Raw genomic sequence first — 23,009 nt, 5'->3', positions numbered from 1 at the left:
ATATGAACAGTGTTCCAGTAGATGGATACCTGGGCCCAACTTGTTGTGGGGAAGAATACAGATTTCTCAAAAGAGAAATGCAATTCCTCAATTAAGTAGTCGTCCTTGAGAAAGAAATACCAGTAGGAAAACAGGTGTATTTTATCAGAAAGTTTTAAAGATTAAGGAGACTAGAAAGGAAAAGCATAACATTTGGTCACAGTTTGTGGTGAATATGCGTCCATCAGCATCAGAGCCCATTGTTTTTTTCCCCTTTTTGCTTCTGGAGAGAAGAGCTGTGAGTTTCTTTGTTACGCCAGTCTCAGTGCTGATACAGCAGTACCATAGCCAATACTGACTGACCCACGGTGAGCAGTACTGCCTGAGTTGCTGGGACAGGAACGATCTAGACTGAATTTTCCTGTTTGTTCTAGTGTGGGAGATGCTGTTTGTACCATCTCTGCAGCCACCTGCTTCCCAGAGCCTTTCATCAGTGAAGGAAAGCGACTGGGTTATATCCATCGAAATTTTGCTGGAAACAGATTCTCTGATCACGTGGCCCTTTTATCAGTATTCCAAGCTTGGGATGATGCTAGGTACGGCCTTGAAAGAGTGGAGTTACAAGATGTGGGGGAACTGTCTCTAGTTCATGGTCTGTGCCTGGTTCTCTGGGCTCTGTGCGTGACTCTTACCTTGCCTGTTTGCTTTAGAATGGGGGGAGAAGAAGCCGAGATACGTTTTTGTGAGCACAAAAGACTCAATATGGCTACACTCAGAATGACCTGGGAGGCCAAAGTTCAGCTCAAAGAGATTCTGATTAACTCTGGATTTCCAGAAGGTAAGATTCTCGCATTCTCCACACCTGTCTGAAGTAGCCTCTATAACACATGTACATTGACAGTGCAGTGTATTTTAGCTTCGGACTCCAGGCCCTGTGCTTTTTTTATGTTCCTGGCCGTTTCTTAGTTCTTTGAACTATAGTGACAGTCAGTTTTTCACATTAGTTCAGTTTTCTAAAAAGGATGCAAAAGATTACGCTGTTCACATTGTACTGCAGTGCACAGGTGATTAGTAGGTGGTCTGAGAATTGTGCTGCTTTGATGGGGAGGGTTTTTAAATCTCTGTTTTGTGAAAAAGGTAGTTGGGCCGGATCTAAATAACTAAACACGGTAGTTCTCTTCTATTGTAAACTGACTAAATTTGTAATTTTTTAATCAAAGGAAAAAGGAACGTTTTTATATGATAGACTCTTCACAGCTCCTGAGATGCAGGTATCATTGCCCCACTTTGTAGATGAGGAAACTGACACAGGAGGTTAAACTACTTGCCCGGACTCACTCAGTTAGGCAGTACAAGACTAGGACTCGGGTTTTCTAGCACAGTATTTCCACACTCACAGTAGCTACCATCGTACTTTCCAAATGCTGGGGTGCGCGTGAAGCACCGATGGTGAGAGCGGCAGTCTTCTCCCAGTGGGTCCCTCCTGAGTCGTCACGCCGTCTTCTGTAGGAGGAGTAGCTGTTCTAGAACAGCAGGTGGAACACATTGTGGTCATACCGGTCTAGTTCTGTTTTTTAAGTAATAACTCCAAGCTTATATTATGTTGAGTCTGTAAGAGAATACAGACATTTTAATTTCCTTATTATTTGAAGACTGAGCAGAATTTTTCCTTGCACTTAATCTGAGTGCAGGGGTTCTCAGAAGAGGAAGTTAGGCAGGTGTTTGAAAGAAGAGGGTTGGGAGAGGAGTCAGTTCCTCCAATTCTTGTAAATGGTTTACATGCAATGTGAGGATTAGCCAGATACCTGATTTTTTTTTTAAATCCCACGCTTAACAGATTGTTTACTGACACAAGTGTTTACCAACACTGGACCAGACAACAATCTGGATGTTGTTATCTCTCTCCTGGCCTTTGGTGTGTACCCCAATGTGTGCTACCATAAGGAGAAGAGAAAGATTCTCACGACCGAAGGGCGCAATGCACTCATCCACAAGTCGTCTGTCAATTGTCCTTTCAGCAGCCAGGACATGAAGTACCCGTCTCCCTTCTTTGTATTTGGTGAAAAGGTAAGGAAAGTTTACATTGAAACTCCAGATTCTCTGTACTTACTAATGTGCAGTGGGAACATGAGTTTTAATTTTCAAAGCATAGCACATTATCATTATATGGTAGTTGATTGACAGTTGGAATGTCGACTATATCCTCTTGCCTCTTTCTCCATTCTTCAGATTCGAACCCGGGCCATCTCTGCTAAAGGCATGACCTTAGTCAGCCCCTTGCAGCTGCTTCTCTTTGCCTCCAAGAAAGTGCAGTCTGATGGACAGATTGTGCTTGTAGATGACTGGTATGGATTTTCAGATATGCACTCAACTGAATTTAGAATTGAAATGCAGTGGAATTCAGCTGCTAATCTAATTTAATTTATGAAACAAACATGGCAAAATTTGATGGCACAAATGAGGAAACGAGGTGCTTTGTATCAGTCTTAGTAGTGTATCTTAGGAGTACGGGTCATACTTGGTGGTGAAGTCGTAAGTCGACTGTACCAGTAGAAGCAAATGCATTAGGCGTTGGAGCCACATCCACTACCATGATTTTTTTTAAATATATTTGTGTGTTTGTGTGCCTTAGAAAGTTGTGTATGTTTGGGGGTTTAGAAGGCTTGTTTTGTTTTATTTTTTCCACTTTTATATAATTCCTTATAATAAAATTTTTTATTTTTCTTTAATTGGAGTACAGTCAGTTTACAATGTGTTAATTTCTGACGTACAGCACAGTGCTTCAGTTACACATGTATTTATATATTCCTTTTCATAGTCTTTTTCATTGTAGGTTGTTCCAAGGTGTTGAATATAGTTCCCTGTGCTACACAGCACAGTAGGACCTTGTTGTTTACCTATTTAGGGATTAGAATCTAACTGGAACTTAGGTGCCTCTTTCGTGCACTTGAGATTGCTGAGAGACGAGTGGTGAGTGTGTAGTAAGCACTTGGCAAAAACTGAATAGAATTTAATGAATAGGTATTAGGCTCAGTCATTTCATGAAAACTTTCAAAACTCCAACAATCCAAGTGTCTTATGTCATTCATTCTTTTACTGGAGGCTGAGGGGTCTGTGTTGCTAAGAGTGTTCTGCTTGTGATAGACTTAGTGGTTCACAGCTCCTGCCAGTAGCTAGCGGTGAATTGTAAGAAGTGAGCGTAGATTCTGGTTGTTCTGCATTCTGTGTTTGCCTCAGTCTGGGGCCACTGCAGTAGTTGATACTTGGAGGTTGATACATGGAAAGAAGCTGAATTTATCCCATCACTTGCCATGTATGAAGCTGAGGTAATAGTCCTTTCTATGTGTACCACCTGTTATTTTTAATGTTTTCCTTTGTTAGGATCAAACTGCAGATGTCTCATGAGTCTGCCGCCTGTGTCACTGCCCTCCGGGCCGCCGTTGAGGCTCTGGTTGTGGAAGTAACCAAGCAGCCCGATATCATCAGCCAGCTGGACCCTGTGAATGAACGCATGCTAAACACAATCCGCCAGATCTCCCGGCCCTCGGCTGCTGGCATCAACCTCATGATTGGCAACACACGGTGAGCAGCATGGCGACTTCTGTTTGAACTGAGTGGAGGGCAGTGATCTCACACTCGCCCAAAATCCCCAGTTAGTTACTCGAAGCCTTGTCATTTAAGTTAAAATTCTAGACAAATGCTGAAAGAACGTGAAGTTTAGTTGTGGTTAACACGCTCAGAGAAAAGGGTGCTGCGTTTGTGTTAATGATCTGTTACAGCCGTTCACACAGAGACAGAAGGCTACAGCCGGAAACGTATGCAGAGTCTGAGGTGGGTCACGTGCCAGGAAGGGCACAGCCCAGGCAGCCCTCTTCCCACAGGATTGCTTTGTCTTCTCTGAAGGAAAAATTACGAGGGGTTAACTTGCTCCTTCAGATGAAAAGCAATCAGGGTTTATCTTCAGGAAATACAAGAATGTGGGTATCTTAAACCAAAGAAGTGTGAAATTTCTCTTAATTCTTAAGATGTTTTAAATTTGCTTCAGTTTTTTTCACCTTTAAAGTTTTTCTCTGCCCACTTCTATTTGGAAATACTCGATACCTGCAGAAAAGGCAAGACAGTAGTGCAGTGAGCACCCATGTAGTCTCTTAACTTAGGTTCACTGACTGTCAGCATTTTGTGACTCTTGCTGTCATATATATATTACATCCACACGTACTTCTTTTGCCTAATCATCTGTGATTAAGATGCAGACATCATGACATTCTACATCAGTATGCTTCACGTATCTTTTAAGAACATAGCTATAATACCAGATCACACCCCAAACATGTTTTGTCACAGTAAAATTAATATGCAAACATTAAATTTTTTTCTAGTTATTCAAAACTATTTTTTAATCTCTCCATCAAGGATCACTTACTGCATTTGGTTATAAACTGTTATAGTCTTAATGTATAGAACCATGTGGCTTATGGATTCTGACTTCCCATTTTGGCCATAACTGAGTTAAATTAACTACTCTTTAAAATTAATCAAACACATAGTACTTAGGGTACGCCACACTGCTGAGTGCTTTTCTCATGTTAACTCATTTTAATATTCAGTGTGCCTGAGATGTAGACAGAGCATTATCCTCTTTAATATAAGTAAGAAAAGTAGGCAGAAAAGTTGAGACCCAAGGTCATACAGCTAGCGAATGATAGACCTGGATCCAAACTCAGACAGTATGGCTCCCATTTATTATTGTGGTCCTCTCAGCAGGTCAGGTGTGTAGAACTGTTGAGAAGGAGAAACTTCAGACATAAAGATGGAAGATAAGTGACCTAGGCAGGAGCAGATGCGGTGCTCAGGTGTTCAGGAGAGACTTGTGTTAGGACGGGTGGTGATCAGGGAGGCTTCACATACAGTCTGCTGCGTGAGAGACAAAAGGCCAGAAACGAGAAAGGATGGGGTAAATACAGAAAAGAGGTTAGGATGTGTGAGTGTAACGGTGGCCTGAATTGCACTAGGGAGAATTGAAATGAGAAGTAGACAGACTAGACAGATTCGGTAGGAGTTTGTGACGGATTGAAATGGGGAGAGCAGTGCAGTGAGGGAAGGGGGCAGATCCTGCCGTGTTTCTGACTCGGGCAGCAGCTGCACTGGTCATGCTGGCCTCTACGAAAAGCTGCACAGAAGACTAGGCACTTTGGGGTCTGCTGGGTTGTAATTTTGGTGAGACATCTTGATTTCCTGCAGTTCATTACTCGTCATTTTCTTTGTTTGCCTTATGGAACAGATTTAGGTGTAAACAGATTGACCCTAAGGCAGTTTTCAGAAACATGCTTCAGAGTTAATGCAGGAAAACGTTTTGTGGTAAAGGGCAAGTAATCTGTTGTCAGCTCTGGGAGCCTCTAACACACGTTGCTTTCTGAGAGCCGTGTAGTTGAGGTGAGTAAGAGAGAACTGACTTCAGGCTGTAAGGACATATGGCCGAAATTTAAGATCTTTGAGAACGAACCAGAAAGAAACTTTAGAAGCACATGGTTATACTTACTCTCTTCTTCTGTCCGTTTTGGATTTAGCAGATTTATTTCGTTTCAGTTTGTATTTGTGCATTTGGCTTCATTCCCTTTATGCGTTAAATTTTCAAATATGACTGAATGTTTGTACTGTGTGACTAGCTGAGGAGTGTTAAGGATATTGTGCTGAAGTGGTGGTTTTGTGCTGTTCCCAGGTATGGAGATGGTCCGCGTCCCCCCAAGATGGCTCGCTACGACAACGGGAGTGGATATAGGAGGGGAGGCCCCAGCTACGGCGGCGGGGGCTACAGAGGTGGGGGGGGCTACGGTGGCGGCGGCTACGGTGGCGGCTCCAGCTCCTACCGGGGAGGCTACGGTGGGGGGGGTGGCTACCGAGGGGGCTCCCGAGGTGGCTACAGGGGTGCGTCAGGAGGAGACTACAGAGGGCCCACCGGAGGAGGCTACAGAGGGCCCGGGGGCTTCCAGCGAGGCGGGGGCAGAGGGGGCTGTGGGGGTGGCTACTTGGGACAAGGGAGAGGAGGAGGAGGTGGCTACTAAAGCTTGGGTATGGCAGCGCCTGTGCACAGACCGCGGCGGGAGGAAGCATGCTACTCGTTTTCCCAGGTTTACTTGCTGCCGACAAATAAACCCATTTCCCACCCATTCTGTGGTTCATTGTAGTTTAAGGAAACGAAGCACATAGATGTATTGGTGGTTTTGTTTATATTATGTAAAATAGAATGATCTATTATAAAAATACCACAGTTTGTATTTTTTCTTTAAGGAGTAAAGATTTGCCCTTAAAATTAACTTGATATTTTCTTGGCTTTAGTTTAAATACAATAGAAAATAAAGTATTACATTGAATACCGGCTACGAAGTTAATTGTTGATCATGCACATTAGAATAATTTTACAACCTCAGTTACATCTGTTTAAACATCAGAGGAAACACTGTACTGTAGTTTCACAGATACACCAAATGATGTTGCGTGTGGTTAGAGTAAACAGCCTTGGAATGGAATTGTTGCTCTTGCACTGAATTCTGGCCAGTACACAATTCACGTGGACCTCTGTACATGAATAAAACTTCTGACCGAGGGCTGGACATACTTACTTTTTCCCAAGCGTTGTCTTTGAAAAATCTGAGACCAAGATCAGCATTCTCTTTTCTAGTTAGTTTAAAAATTAAAATTAATATAAAATTTTATAAAAATTAATAAAAAATTTTAGAATTAAGAATTGTATAAAAATTAATTTAAAGTTAATATAAAAGTTTAATTAGAATTAAGAATTAATCCACATAACTCTTGAATGAAGATTGATTATATTTAGCCAAAGAACTAAAGTAAGTGGAGCTGCACCGATGCGTAAAGTTCAGGTATCTGACAACTCTGTCCACATTAATGTGTATTTCAAAGGACATTTGTAAGCTAGTTTATTTTAGTGGAGAAGTTTATATGCTTATAACACTTCACAGTTTGTAGTGAGTTTTCACATAGTTCCCATTTCAGAAACAGCACAGCACAGTGAGATTACCGAGGCTGTGGATTAGACAGCTGAGCTCAGATCTTAACGCTGCCCTCTGACACATGAGTGGTCTTTGGCAAGCTGTATTTTGTCTTCGTGTCCTTTTCAAAATCCTCTTGTTCTATGTATGTTCTTTAGATCACCTTCAACAGTTACTAGTGATAAGCTGATTAGTCCAGTTTATTTACAGACTCTGGAATCTGTATCTCCAGCTGAGATTTTCCGAGCATCAGACCTACGTAAACTGCTAACTAGACATGTATTTCTGTCCAGAAATAAGTACTTTCCAAACTGAAACAAAAAACTCCCTAACTCACCCTGTGTCCTATACTGTCTCCTATTCAGCAAAATGTTTTAGTCGCAGGACTTGTAGCTACATAAATACCGCCATACCTGGTCAGTTCTGCTTGGGAAACACCTTCCAGTTGTAACTTACAAGCCAGCCGCCTCTGCCCTCCTCGGGCCGTCAGTAACTCGCATGTACAGTGATGCCGCGACCTCAGCTCAGCTCCCCGCTCACCTGGTCCTGTCTGTCTGCAGTCCATGCTCCACACTGCAGCTAGAGTAAACTGCCCATACGAGCCTCAGGTCAGCACCGCGCCCCTCCCGGCTTACACCGTGCTTCCTGTTGTCTTCAGGGTGAAGGCTAAACTCCTCTGCGCTAAGTTCCACTCAGCAGCCATCCGGAGCGTCCCGCCTCGTCAGTGGCTGGCTTCTGTCCTTTGCACATGTGAACACTTACATAAAAGGTATAAATTCAGTGATGCCTCACTTGACGCTTACATATTCCTCCAACTTCTTCAACTGGAAATGAGAAGTCAAAGATGGCCAAGATGTCAAACTTACATTCTCTGAAGTTTGAAAGAACCACTCAGGTAGTCATAGTTAGTCTTTTAGAATTCAGCTGAAAACGTAAGGGAATTGGCTATGGTGATTTCTAGAACTATCCTCTAGAGCTCCCTCTCTGTCCTGCCCCACAAATTCCAGCTACCGTCCTCAGACCCCAGTGCCTGTCTCCAGCTCAGTGACACTGCTGTGCAGCCTCTCCTGTCATGATCTGGCGCCTCCACACCGAGAGGGTGATCATATGCTCACCCAGCTTCTTCCCTTCCTTGGGGGTCACAGCTCTACACTGCCTGTTCAGTGTCTGAAAGCAGTTGACGCATGTAAATGTATACACACATAAACATACAGTTTGCGTATATATTGTTTTTTAAATAGAATTTGGTTTTCTAGTTGTTTATATGGGGGAGGAAATCAAGTACCAGTTACTGTCGTAAGTGCAGGTCAACGTAAAGTCACTTCCAATTGTTAAAGAATCCATTATAACACCCAGAAGTCATCTGTGTGATGGGTTTCCTCTCATTCTCAACCACCTCCCTACAGTCTGCCTAGAACAAAGAATGTTTGGTTTGTGATGTTGCAGCAGGTGTGAGATGATTGGAAAGTTTTTCCAAAACAAGAGAGCTGATTACACCCCCTCTCCCAGTCGGGAGATGAAATAGAAGGGGCTGGACACAGTAGGGGGAGAGAATTTGGGAAGAAGGAACATGTGGGGAAATGTCAAGTTGCTGCTCACCACCCTTCTCATCACACATCGGGGTTTGAAAGCACAGTGAGGGGCGGTCTGCCTTTCTAGAAATTCAGGCAGGGGTGAATGGACCTGGTTTTGCACCTGTTCTGTGACTGGCAGCTTACATAACTGGCGTCTTCACTTTGCACTAGTAAACTGGAAGGTCGTGGTGACAGCCCAACAGCTTGCTTTAGGGCAGAGAGAGGTGTGGAAGAGAATGGTGCATTTCCTTTGGGCTCAGAGAAATGCTCAAAGGTTAGTAACTGAGGGGATAATCTAATGTGCCAGTTGCAGGAAGCCGAGCTGCCGAGCTGCCTGCTGCAGTGTGATGGACTCTCCCACACTGTGAAGCTGCAAATAAAGCTGTACATTACCTGTGCCAAGGGAATAAATCAGGAGACTGAATGGCTGTGTCAGCTTGGGGTCAGCATAGGCGACTTCTAGAAAGAGGATCAGCGACCGTGCCAAGCACATACTAGAACGCTAATCTCCCTCTCTGCAGATCTAGAAGGGAATAGGGGTGGGAGGAGAGTAAAGAACCAGAAATGCAATTTTTGATTGGACTGGGACCGATTTATAAATTTGGCTTTTGACTAGAAAAAGGTTCCTGCATCCCACTGGATTTACTACCTGAAAGATTTAGATTTGAATTAGCCCAAAGACAGGAAAGTTATTAAAAGAGTATTTGTGCACTTTTGACATTTGTAGACTGTCCTATTACATGTGATTTTTTTTAAGGTTTCTCAATCATGGAGAAATGTACAAGATACCTCAGAGAGATTACAGGTTTGGTTCTAGATCACCACAATAGAGCAAATAGCAGAATAAAGTGAGTCACATAAATGTTTTGGTTTCCCAGTGCATATGAAAGTTACGTGTACACTGTGGTCTATTAAGTCTGAAATCAATATATCTAAAAAAAATTACATACCTTAGTTTAAAAATACTGTATTGCTAAAAAATGCTAACCTCGGAGCCATCAGCGAGTATCTTTTTGCTGGTGGAGGGTCTTGCCTCGACGCTGATGGCGGCTGACTGATCAGGGTGGGGCTTGAAGGCTGGGGTGACGGTGGCAATTTCTTAAAACAAGACAACAGTGAAGTCTGGTGCATTGGTTGACTCTTCGTTTCACAGACGATTTCTCTGCAGTGTGCAGTGCTATTTGATAGCATTTTACCCACATAGGACTTCTTTCAAATGGAGTCAATCCCCCTCAATCTTCACTAATTAATTAATTAAAAACTCTGCTTTATCAACTAAGTTTGCTATATTCTCAACACTTTGTCACTTCAACAATCTTCACAGCATCTTCAACAACCAAGAGTAGAGTCCATCTCAAGATGACACTTTCCTTGCTCATTCATAAACAGCAACTCCTAATCCATTCAAGCTTTATCGTGAAACTGCAGCAATTCAGTCACATCTTCAGACTCCACTTCTAATTCTAATTCTCTTGCTATTTCCACCAAATCTGCAGCCACTTCGTCACTGAAGTCTTGAACCCCTCAAAGTTATCCAAGAGGGTTGGAATCAACTTCTTCCAAACTCCTGTTAATGTTGCTGTTTTGACGTCTTCCCATGAATCACGAACATTCTTAATGGCATCTAGAACGGTGGATCCTTTCCAGAAGGGTATCAGTACTTTGCCCAGACCCTTCATAGGAACAGCTACCTATAAGAAGACTTGAAAGTTGAAATTACTCCTTGACCCATAGCCTGGAGAATGGATATTGTGTTAGCAGGCATGAAAACATTTAATCTTTCTCCACATCTCCATCAGAGCTCGTGGGTGCCCAGGTGCATTATCAGTGAACAGTAATATTTTGAAAGGAATCTTCTTCTGAGCAGTAGGTCTCAACGGTGCACTCAAAACATTCAGTAAACCGTGTTGTCAACAGACGTGCTGTCATCCAGGCTTTGTGAGCACAGGCAGAGTAGATTTCGTGTAATTCTTAAGGGCCCCAGGGCTTTTGGAATGGTAGATGAGCACTGCCTTCAGCTTAGAGTCAGCAGCTGCATTAACCCCTAATAAGACAGTCAGCCAATCCTCTGAAGCCAGGCATTGACTCCTACTCTGTAGCTGTGAAAGTCTTAGGTGGCATCTTCCGATGTAAGGGTGTTCTGTCTATCTTGAAAACCTTGTTCAGTGGAGCCACCCTCAGTAACTGTCTGGGTACTTTGCTGCAGCCTCCGTGTCAGCAGTTGGTGCTTCTCCGTGCGCTTTGATGTTATGGAGACAGCTACTTTCCCCAAACCTCATGAGCCAACCTCTGCTAGCTTCAAACTTTTCTTCAGTTTCCTCACTTCTCTCAACCTTCATTGAGTTGAAGAGAGTTAGGGCTTTACTCTGGATTAAGTTTTAGTTTGACAAAATGTGGCTGGTTTGATCTATCAAGACCACTAAAACTTTCTCCACATCAGCAATAAGGCGGTTCCCCTTTCTTATTCATGTGTTTACTGGAGTAGCACTTCTAATTGCCTTCAGAACTTTAACTTTGCATTCACAGCTTGGCTAACTAGAGAGACAGGGAGATGGAGCAGCCAGGACACACACGAGTCCGCTGTCTGTTATGGGCACAATATGCGGTGCTCCAGAACGATTATAATACGAACATCAGAGATCACTGGTCACAGATCACCATAACAAATATACTGATAATGAAAATTTGAAATATTTCAAGGATTACCAAAATGTGACACAGAGACATGAAGTTATTAGCAAATGTTGTTGAAAAAATGGTGCCGACAGACTTGCTTGATGCAGGTTTGCCCCAAACCTTCAAATTGCATAAAACAAATCTGTGAAGCACGTTAAAGCGAAGTGCAATAGGAGGTCTGCCTGTACTACTGAGCCGGTCAGAGTTACTGATGGAGGTCCCCTGAATTTACCAGACTGAGTGGTAATTTAGCTTTTAAGAAAAGCATTGACTTCCTAGGAACTAACTAGAAACTGTCCCATCTTCACCCAGATTGTGGTTTCCTGAGACATGAGAAGTGCTAAACCTGAGACAGTAGTTGGCAGACTGGGGCGAGTTGGTGGCTCTAGGATTAACCTTAATGGGAGATCTTTCAGGAACTTCCAAACTTTGAAACTGCGTATTTCTTTCAAATCTAGAAGTAAATTTAAGATAAAGGAAATAATGGAATTGGCTATAAATCTAATATTTAATGTTTCTCAACTGGTAAACCTATATAATATTTTCATGTTAACCTGTGAAATATATACTAGGTGGTTATTTTTAATACTTTAGTAATTACTCATTTAAATAACTGAAATTTTTAGCTCTTTTCAAAATAACAGGAAGCAAAATAGGGTTCGGTTAACCTGCTGATCTAAATAAAACCTAAGTGTTTCGGCAGGAATAGTTGTCCTGAGCATTTCCATGTTAACCTAGTATTCTAATACCGCCTGCCAGTGGCTTCAGAATTTTATCAGGAAATAAAACAATTGTTTATCTTATGCAACTGCAAAATCTGAAAAATATCAAACTACAAAAAAATGATATGTTTAGTATTAAAATATTAATGATATAAAGTTGCCTGAGTTTTCTACAGAACAAATCAGAGTGTTCTGTAGAAAAAGCAACACATTTTGTTAAAAGCCAGCTGTTTTAGGCCTCGATTGGATAATAATGAGGACTGTGTAAAAAAGAAACTTAAACACTATCTAGGTCAGTTGTGTTGAGCTTTTGGGGGCTAAGAGGCTTCTTAGAGAATATGGTGACAGTTGTGGACTCTCCAGCAAGAGGCATGTACACAAAGATTTTACTTAAGATTTCAGGCAGTTCACACTCTTGGAACCTGTCTATGTACCTCGGCCTAAGGACACCTGATTTGGTTCAGTCACTGAAAATATAGGATTTTCTCATTTTTTACTTTAATACTTTGGAAAATTAATATTCTTGTCCTCAAATTTATTGCTTTCTGGTGATAACTGTTAAATATATAAGACAACGTGCATCTTGAGTGTCTCACGAAGAACGGTGACTTGCTCCTACGGGATTAGCAACTTCTCTGTGCCCGTGCTGCTGGGGAGCGCCTCTCAGTCCTTTGGCTTGTAGCCACCTGCCACTTCCGTTGCGTCCACCTTCCAGACCGACAAGAGGCTCTAGCACTTGGTCCCCATTCTGTTCTTCAGTTCGGGCTTTGCCACAGCTGCTCCTGGCCCTGCAGTGGAGCAGAGGAAGTCTCCACTCCTCCTGCAAGCACCTTATGTAAAACCAAAAAGGGGTTCTCCTTCATCCCTTTTGGTTCCACACCAAGATCATTCTTCTCATCTTGATTTATCCAGTCTTCACCTCCAGAATCCTAACATTTCCATCCCCAGCAACCGTGATGAAATGTTGTTCAAAGTTCTGGAATGTAAATCTCATTTCAGTCTTTTGCATAAGCATTGACCCACTGGTAGCATTCTTTTAAAACTTAACAGTTACTACTCGCAATGCACAGTACAGGGTGGGGCATAATGGTTACTGAGACCCCACTGTCTGTACTCCGAAACGTTACAATAAAGCAGGAAGCCAGGTCTGTGCACAAACAGGAAGGACAGCCGAAATGGGGAACCTCTCTTTAGGCTCTAAATTAGAATCTCTCTTAAATGCATACAAGCTTACACATTGGAGAGTTCATCTTGGTGAAGGAAAGTTCTTAAATCCCACTTGAGGAGGAGAATTAGGATTTGCCTTCCCTGATCTAGAAAACTGGTTAAGACAGGTGGCAAGCAGAGTAATGGCCCCTCAAAGATGTGCGCGTCCTAAGTTCCCAGGGCCTGTGAACACGTCTTACATGGCAAGAGGGACTTTGCAGATGTAACTGAACTGAAGGACCTTGAGATGGGGAAATTACCCCGGATTATCCAAGTGGGCTCAATCTGACCATGCGAGTCCTTAACTCGTTCACTGCCCACTGTGGATCGCGTGCCCCTGAGGAAACACAACTGTCACCCAGGTTTGGGTGACATGGAGATCAGTATGCTAAAAGTGGAAGGAGGGGGCACGAGAGTGGGTAGGAAGAAAAGACTGAAGAAGAGGCAGGAAGATTCCAAAGCAGGAAAGAGACTCAATCTCGTGTTGCTGGCTGTGGCGATGCAGGAAGGACGTAACCCAAATGCCATTAGTTACTAAAGGCTGGGAACAGCCCTCAGCTGACAACTATCAAGGAACTAGTTCTCAATCCTACAACTGCAAGGAACTCAATTCTGCCAGCAACCCAAATGAGCAAGGACACAAAATCCTCCCCTAGAGCATCCAAAAGAAACAAAGCCCTGTCAACACTGACTTTAGCCCAGTGTGCCCCATGTCAGACTGCAACCCGCAGAGCTGAGTGATGATCAATGGTGTTTAAGCCTCAACTCGTGGTACTTTGTTATGAGGGAAAATGTATGGGTGGGAAGGTGAAGGAGGGAGAAAACTTAAACTTTATGAATGTTCAAATTTCTTAGAAAATATTACAAATGCTTTGTGCATGATTTATGGATGTGAGAATAGGAAAAAAACCTGTATTCTGAAGTGAGCTTGGGGAAAAGAGAAATTAGTTGGAAACCAATGGCAGCAGCAGAAAGGAGGCAGAGGACCCAAGAGCTGAGAAGTCTGCTCATGTAAGGCTACGGTTTTCTGCTCACTCTCAAAAGACCCTATCTTCGTCCATCACCTACCCTTCCTAAGGCCAAAAACAGGTAGAGGAAGAGGACTGGAAAGGAAAATCCCCTCTTACAGCTCATGGAACTCATTATGGAGAGACTGTTCTTGTTAAGCCTCCCCAGAAAGTCCCTGTCTTATGTTACCTGGCTAACAAGACCTTGTGGTTTGGTTTGGTTTGGTTTGGTTTTGAAAGCTATTCAATGAAAACACTGAAGAACATCTACTATACTTTAATCCACTCAGCCTCCAGAGATTCTCCACAGCAACACAGGGTCACCTTTGCTGAGTTAACAAAGTAAAAGTCAAGTTAAGGAAGGGAAGGTTAAGAGCTAAAGCCTGAGTGCTCACTGCCTTTTATATTCCAAAGTCAAAGTAGGTTCTGCTTTGTGAAAAAGACCAGTTGTTTCTTAGAAAATGAACACCCTATTTTAGAGGACACATGGCCATCCATTTTAAAGATCGTATTTCCTGGTTTCATTTGCAGCTAGGTTGTAGCCACGTGGTTCAATTCTAGCTGGAGGGAGGCATGAAAGTTGAAATAATGTGTGCAACTTTGTAAAGAGGCCCCTATCCCTTCTGCTTGGCTGGAATTTAGAGGTAAAGGCTTGAACAACAGTTGCTGTCTTGGACCATGTGGTGATTGTGAATGGAAACCATACAAATGGTAAAAACAAGATAGAAGAAACTTGGGTTTCTAACACTTAACACCCACCCCCAGTCCTGCGCTGAGAACCCATGTGAACACCCACTAGCTCTATATTGAGCACCTCCGGACTAATTGAATGTGAGGGAGGAATACACTTCTCTGTTGTCTGCCTCTCTTATTTTGGATTTTCTTATTTCCTGTAGTTAAGCCTGATCCTGTATAACATAGTGCTAGCTTACCTTAGTCCTTATCTCATCTGCATAGATAAATGGAAATGACTCAGGAACTGGCTATAAATTTTTTTTTTATTCTGTACATAGAACACCTAATGCTTCTTATTGGACTGAGAGTATGTAAAACAGTATTTAACCACATTTGCTTTTGGACTTATTTGGTGATGATGGTGCTACCATATGCTAAAAATATACTAAATACCACTGAATTATATAGTTTAAAAGAATGAATTTTATGGTGTGTGAATTGTATCTCAAAACTGTTATTTAGGAAAACATGTTAAAATGAATCATTCTGTGAAAGAGCATTAAATATTAACTTTTTTTAATTAAATAAGTTTTGAATTTAATTAAAAGTACCATTAATGTGGGATATGAGAATTATTTATTAAATGTCTGAAATATAAAGCTTTAACATAAACCCAGATGCTTTAACTTGTGACTATTCTGATATCCCCCTTTAAGTTTGCTTCTATTTTATTATTATTCATTTCCAGATTCAGATTTTGCATTACTTTGGAGATCGTGTTATCATCTTTTTTATCTCCGGAAGCAGCCCCTTTGTTGAGGGCTTCTTCTGCTACAATAAAAAACTGCTCAGTTGGTTGAAGAATGCTTACTCCATAGCCACTGTTGTTGTAAATATGATTATTAGTCATCTTCAACTTGGGTGCTGGAAGAACCTGTTAAATTATTTAAGGAAATTAGTTTTTCAATAATTTCTATAAAAACAACGTATGAACTAATGAGCACGTCATAAACTCTAGAACTTATTCCTGAGTTTGCACATTTTCTTCTTTGTTTTTGTTGGTGGTTTTTTTTTTTTTTTTTTTTTTTTTTGGTTAGGGGGAGGTAATTAAGTTTATTTTTTTATTCTTAGAGGAGATACTGGGGATTGAACCCAGGACCTCCTGTATGCTAATAAGCATGTGCTCTACCAATTGAACTACCCCACACATTTCTTTAAAACAACTGAATCTCAGTTTTAAACAAGTGTTATTTTCTTCACACTGGATTAATGTAATATTAACTGCAAATATGTGTATCAAGGAAATATTAAATAAAGTTTTCAATTTATTTTTATCAGTTATTGATAAAGATAACTGATTCTAGATGGGGATATAGCAATATCCCAAGAAGCTGACTTTTAATATAACATGAGAAATCTGAAAATAATTTCAGGTAACAAAAATGATGAAGATGAAAATAATTTCAGATAATGAAATGTAAACTAGAGTTCTAGGGGAAAACTTCATTAACTATACAAATATAGAGAGGGACTTAGAAAGGCAGAATTTATAGAAGTAGAAATGAATAGGAAGGCATTTCACTTATAAATTATTGCTATTAAAGTTTTAATTGGTTAGCTTGAATTATTTTACAAAGTTTAAAAGACAAAAAAGTTCTTAATATATTTATTATCCTCTTAATTTGCTTTACTTTGTGAAAATGTTACAAATCCGCTCAATGAAAAATTTAAAACATATAAGAGAACTTAACTACTTTTTCATATTCAAAATTATTTGCTCAAAGAATTTAAGTTGAAATTATTAAATTATGAGACTGAACTTGTTCCTATTAACCATCATTTAAACTTCATTCTAATTATTTGTATTTCTCCAAATCAACAATAACATTTAGACTAAAATTTAAGACTAAAACTAATAGTATCTTTCTAATAATTATTTATATTTCTTACAACAATTCTATGTTAAAAAATATGAGGTCACACGGCAGTGGCTGGAGCAGATGCGAGATGGTCATCCGTCCCCAGGAGGGCAGAGGGGGGCAACGAAAGAGCCAAGGGAGAGAAGCATCTCAAAGACATGTCCTTCTCCAGGCAAGATGGCAGAGTAGTAGGTCCACGAGCTCACTCCCTCTCATGAACACATCAAAAACACACTGGCTGCTGAACAACTGTCAGTAAAAAAGGCTGCAAACTACCAAAAAAGATCTTCTTCAATTGGAGACACAGAGAGGGAACCACAGAGGGAAGGTAGGAGGGGTGCACCTGGGATATAACCGGGTCCCACACCTCCCGGTGGGTGACCCAAAAGCTGGAGAATAATAGCACTGCAGAGGCTCAGGCGCAGGAGTGAGAGCTCGGAGCCCCACACCAGGCGCCCCAGCCTGGGGGTCTGCATCAGGAGGAGGATGCTCCAGAGCATTTGGCTTCGAAGGCTAGTGGGGCGCAATTGCGGGAACGCCTCAGGGCTAGAGGAAGCAGAGACTTCACTTTTAAAGAGCGCACACAGAATCTTATTTGCACCAAGACCAACAACCCAAGCAGTGATTTCATAGAAGCCTGGGCTGACCTGCCTGCTGGTCTTGGAGGATCTCCTATAGAGTGGAGGGCAACTTTGGCTTACCCAGGGGACATAAAAGCTGGCGGCAGACATTCAGGAAGTATTCAGCCTCATGAACCTGCCTGGAGGCAGAAATCTCGCTTGGGTCATTAGCACCAAACCTGGCCCCTCTCAATAGCCTATAGGCTTAAGAATTGGAATGCCTCAGGCCAAAGAACTAACTGGGTGGGAACACAGCCCTACCCATTAGCAGACAGGCTGCCTAAGGACTTCCTGATCTTCTAGACATGCCCTTGGACACAACTCTGCCCACCAGAGGGCCCAGCTCCACCTACCTGTGAGTAGACACTGGCCCCGCCTGTGAGGAAACCTGCACAAGCCTCCAGTCCAGCTTCACCCACCAGGAGACAGACTCCAGAAGCAAGAAGGACTCTACCCTGGGACCAGCTGGCTCCTGACCTTTGGGTCACAAGATGGGGGTGCACTGCTGGGACACACAGGACATCACCTACAAAGGGCCACTTCTCTAAGGTTGAAAAACTTAAACTATCACATATATATATATATGTGATATGTCTATATATATATATATATATATAGAGAGAGAGAGAGAGAAAGAGAGAGAGAGAGACATCTATACCAAAACCTCATGGTAACTGCAAACCAAAATCTATAACAAATATACATACAAAAAAGAAAGAGGAATCCAACAATAGTGCTAAAGATCGTTACCAAATCACAAAAGAAGAGAACAAAAAAAGAAAGGGGGAAAATACCTACAAAAACAAATCCAAAACAATTAAGAAAATTAGAATAAGAACATACATATCAATAATTACCCTTAAAGGTAAATGGATTAAATGCTCCAGTCAAAAGACAGACTGGCTCAATGGATACAAAAACAAGACCTGTACATATGCTGTCTACAAGAGACCCATTTCAGAGCTAGAGACACATACAGGCTAAAAGTGAGGGGATAGAAAAAAATATTCCATGCAAATAGAAACCAAAAGAAAGCTGGAGTCCCAGTACTTGTATCAGACAAAATAGACTTTAAAATAAAGACTGTTACAAGAGACAAAGAAGGACACTACATAATGATCAAGGGATCAATCCAAGAAGATACAACAGGTGTGAACATATGCACCTGATACAGGAGCACCTCAATATATATGGCAACGGTTAGCAGACATAAAGAGAAATTGACAGTAATATAATAATACTGGGGACCTTAACACCCAACTTACAGCAATGGATAGATCATCCAGACAGAAAATCAGTAAAGAAATACAGGCCTTAAATGACACATCAGAGCAGGCGGACTTAATGATGTTTATAGAGCATTCCATCTGAAAGCAGCAGAATACACATTCTTCTCAAGCACACACGGAACATCCTCCAGAATAGATCACATGCTAGGCCACAAAGCAGGCCTTGGTAAATTTAACAAAACTGAAATCATATCAGGCATCTTCTCCAACCACAGTGCTATGAGACTAGAAATCAACTACAAGAAAGAAATCTGCAAAAGCCACAAAGAAAAGACGTGGAGGCTAAACAATGTGCTACTAAACAACCAATGGGTCACTGAAGAAGTCAAAGAGGAAATCAAAACATACTTAGAGACAAAAGAAAACAGAAACATGATGATCCAAAACGTCTGATATGCAGCAAAAGCAGTTGTATGAAGGAAGTTATATCAATACAAGCTTACCTCAGGAAATAAGAACAATCTCAGATAAACAACCTAAACTTACACCTAGAGAAATTAGAGAAAGAACAAAACCTGAAGTTAGTAGAAGGAAAGAAATCATAAAGGTTAGAGCAGAAATAAATGAAATAGAGACTTAAAAAAAAACTAGAAAATATCAATGAAACTAAGAGCTGGTTCTTTAAAAAGATAAGCAAAATTGATAAGCCTTTAGCCAGACTCATCAAGAAAAAAAGAGAGAGGGTCCAAATTAATAAAATCAGAAATGAAAAAAGGAAAAGTTACATACAACTGACACCACAAAAATACAAAAAATCATAAGAGACTATTATGAGAAACTATAGGCCAATAAAATGGAATATCTAGAAGAAATGGATAAATTCTTCAAAAGGTACAATATTCCAAGTCTGAACCAGGAAGAAACAGAAAATATGAATCAGTAATTTAAAAACTCCCAACAAACAAAAATCCAGGACCAGATGGCTTCACAGGGGAATTCTACAAAACATTTAGAGAAGAGTTAATACTTATCCTCCTGAAATTATTCCAAAAAATTGCAGAGGAAGGAACACTTCCAAACTCACTCTATGAGGCCACCATCACCCTGATACCCAAACCAAGCAAAGATATTACAAAAAAGAAAATTATAGGCCAATATCATTTATGAATATAGATGCAAAAACTTCAACAAAATACTAGTAAACTGAGTCCCACAATATATTAAAAGGGTCATACACCATGAGCAAGTAAAATTTATCCCAGGGATGCAAGAATTTTTCAATAACCACAAATTAATCAATGTGATACACCACATTAACAATTGAAGAAAAAAAAACATGATCATCTCCATAGATGCAGAAAAAAACTTTTGATAAAATTCGACATTCATTTATGATAAAAACTTTACAGAAAGTGGGCACAGAGGGAGCATAGCTCAACATAATAAAGGCCATATATGACAAACCCACAATATAATACTCAATGGAGAAAAGCTGAAAGCATTTCCTCTAAGACCAGGAACAAGACAATGATGCCCAGTCTCACCACTTTTATTCAACATAGTTTTGGAAGTCCTAGCCACAGCAATCAAAGAAGAAAAAGAAATAAAAGGAATCCAAATCAGAAAAAAAGAAGTAAAACTGTCACTGTTGGCAGATGACATGATACTATATATAGAAAATCCTAAAGACACTATCAGAAAACTACTAGAGCTCACCAAAAACTCTGGTAAAGTTGCAGGATACAAAATTAATACAGAGAAATCAGCTGCATTTTTATACACTAACAACAAAATATCAGAAAAAGAAATCAAGGACACAATCCCATTTACCATTGCATCAAAAAGAATAAAATACCTAGGTGTAAATCTACCTAAGGAGGCAAAGGACCTGTACTCAGAAAACTGTTAAGACACTCAGGAAAGAAACTAAAGATGACACAAACAGATGGAAAGATATACCACATTTCTGGATTGGAAGAATCAGTATTGTCAAAATGGCCATACTACCTGAGACAATATACGGATTCAATGCAATCCCTATCAAATTACCAATGACATTTTTCACAGAGCTGGAACAAAAAAACTTTTACATTTGAATGGAAACACAAAAGACCCTGAATAGTCAAAACAATCTTGAGAAGGAAGAAAAGAGTTGGAGGAACACACACACCCTGACTTCAGACAAGACTACAAAACTACAGTAGTCAAAACATTATGGTGCTGGCACAAAAACAGACACGTAGATCAATGGAACAGGATAGAAAATACAGAAATAAATCCACACACTTATGGTCAATTAATCTACGACACAAGAGGCAAGAATACACAATGGAGAAAAGACAGTCTTCAGTAAGTGATGCTGGGAAAGCCAGACGGCTGCCTGTAAAAGAATGAAATTAGACCATTCCCTAATACCACATACAAAAATAAACTCAAAATAGTGTAAAAACCTAAATGTAAGACTGGAACCTATAAAACTCCTAGAGGAAAACATAGGCAGAACACTCTTTGACATAAATTGCAGCAGTCTTTTTTTCAAACCAGCTCCTAGAGTAATGGAAATAAAAGCAAAAATAAACAAATGGGGCCTAGTTAAACTTAAAAGCTTTTGCACAGCGAAAGAAACCATAAACAAAACAAAAAGACAACCTACGGAATGGGAGAAAATTTTGCAAATGATGCGACCGCCAAGAGACTAATTTCCAAAATATATAAATAGCTCATACAGCTTAAAAGCAAATAAATAAATAAATATCTCAATGAAAAAATGGGCAGAATACCTAAAAGATATTTCTCCAAAGAAGACATCCAGATGGCCAACAGGAACATGAAAAAATGCTCAATATTGCTAATTACTAGAGAAACACAAATCAAAACTACCATGAAGTATCACCTCATACCAGTCAGAATGGTCATCATTAAAAAGCCTACAAAAAAATAAATGCTGGAGAAGGTGTGGATAAAAAGGAACCCTCCTACCCTGTTGGTGTGAATGTAAATTGGTACAGCCATTATGGAGGCTCCTTAAAAAACTAAAAGTAGACTTATTGTATGATCCAGGATTCCCACTGCTAAGCATATATCCAGAGAAAAATATAATTCAAAAAGACACATGCACCCCAATGTTCATAGCAGCACTATTTACAATAGCCAAGACATGGCAAGAATCTAAATGTCCATTGACAGATGAATGGATAAAGAATTTGTGATAGATACACACACACACACACACACACAATTGATTATTACTCAGCCATAAAAAGGAATGAAATAATGCCATTTGCAGCAACATGGATGGACCTAGAGATTATCATACTAAGTGAAATACACCAGAGGAAGACAAATATCATATGATATCACTTGTATGTGGAATCTAAAAAAAGATACAAATTTTATTTATAAACTGGAAATAGACTTACAGATATAGAAAACAAACTATGGTAACCAAAGGGGAAAGAGGCGAGGGATAAATTAGAAGTTTGGGATTAACAGATACACACTACTGTATATAAAATAGATAAAACAACAAAGACCAACTATATAGCACAGTGAACTATATTCAGTTTCTTATAATAACCTATAATGGAAAAGAATCTGAAAGTACATGTGTGTGTGTGTGTATATATATGTATGTATAACTCAAATGCTTTGCTGTACACCTGAAACTAACATTGGAAATCAACCATACTTCAATAAAAATTAAAATTAAAAAATATGAGAATACCTTCATATTAACTCCACCTAAGGTGCTTTTTGAAATGTCACTGGTTCTGAGGTTATTACAGTGATGAATTTCATTCCTTTCCAAAATAGCCATGCTCCCAGGATACAGTTCAACACCAGCACCCTGAAAATTAAAAGCAAATAAAACAATCTACAAAAGATACATACTTCTCCAAAATTTTCTTCAGATTTAAAAATTGTAATTTTATATTAACAATTTAAACACATTAAGTTACATGAAAATATGTGATAGTGCAAACAACAATTTACTGTGGAGATAAAGTTTTAAAATGTTGAAAACAAAGATTATCTGTGTCAGAGAATCATTAGACCCAGAAGGAAGGTTGAAGTCATATGTTCCATTACATTGGTCTCCCACTCCAAATGAAGTCTCTAGAAGGGAGTCAAAAATCTCTTTAAGCAATTATTTTTAACAGTTATAAAAATTTATTTATACATATTCTAAATCCATCATAATGCTCTTAAGGTCTATTTCCCTCATTTCAGTAGAAATTAAGAAAAAGTCATTCTATAAAAATGTCTTATTTTTCTGCTCCCTTTAATCTTTTTTTCATTCAATTTTCTAGCCCTTTAATGATCTTTGGTGATTGTTATCTTTAGACTCAAACTGTCAGAACTGATCACAATACCTTCTAGCAATGTCTG

The 23,009-nt window shown here is 40.1% G+C and overlaps 2 protein-coding genes and 1 long non-coding RNA gene across 5 annotated transcripts in view; 1 reads left to right on the top strand and 2 right to left on the bottom strand.

Annotated features, from left to right (window-relative positions):
* The window catches only part of DHX9 (DExH-box helicase 9), a 52,489-nt gene extending 46,134 nt beyond the window's left edge, over positions 1-6,355 (top strand). For 2 of the 3 annotated variants that reach the window (XM_006211778.4, XM_072945970.1), the window contains 6 exons: positions 414-575; positions 690-817; positions 1,817-2,046; positions 2,209-2,324; positions 3,361-3,561; positions 5,699-6,355. In XM_006211778.4, the coding sequence (XP_006211840.1) occupies positions 414-575; positions 690-817; positions 1,817-2,046; positions 2,209-2,324; positions 3,361-3,561; positions 5,699-6,041 (1,180 nt within the window). In that variant the 3' untranslated portion in view covers positions 6,042-6,355. Of the gene's footprint in view, positions 1-413; positions 576-689; positions 818-1,816; positions 2,047-2,208; positions 2,325-3,360; positions 3,562-5,698 lie in introns of those variants that run through there. The other variant, XM_031688831.2, reaches the window with a different exon arrangement.
* A 548-nt stretch (positions 6,356-6,903) lies between these two features.
* On the bottom strand, positions 6,904-11,643 carry LOC140688008 (uncharacterized). Its single transcript, XR_012062652.1, has 2 exons — positions 8,960-11,643; positions 6,904-7,816 (listed from the first exon to the last, which is right to left on the bottom strand). It is a non-coding gene; the product is annotated as an uncharacterized lncRNA (long non-coding RNA).
* A 3,768-nt stretch (positions 11,644-15,411) lies between these two features.
* SHCBP1L (SHC binding and spindle associated 1 like) overlaps positions 15,412-23,009 on the bottom strand; it is a 31,324-nt gene continuing 23,726 nt past the window's right edge. The window contains exons 9-10 of the mRNA XM_072945969.1: positions 22,345-22,467; positions 15,412-15,786 (exon numbers count right to left, since the gene is read on the bottom strand). Coding sequence (XP_072802070.1) covers positions 15,535-15,786; positions 22,345-22,467 — 375 coding nt within the window. The 3' untranslated portion in view covers positions 15,412-15,534. The remainder of the gene's footprint in view (positions 15,787-22,344; positions 22,468-23,009) is intronic.

Source organism: Vicugna pacos, chromosome 21 (assembly GCF_048564905.1).
Source record: "Vicugna pacos chromosome 21, VicPac4, whole genome shotgun sequence".
NCBI lineage: Eukaryota > Metazoa > Chordata > Mammalia > Artiodactyla > Camelidae > Vicugna > Vicugna pacos.
The sequence above is the reverse complement of the archived record's forward strand: the minus strand, read 5'-3'. Positions and strand labels throughout refer to the sequence as shown.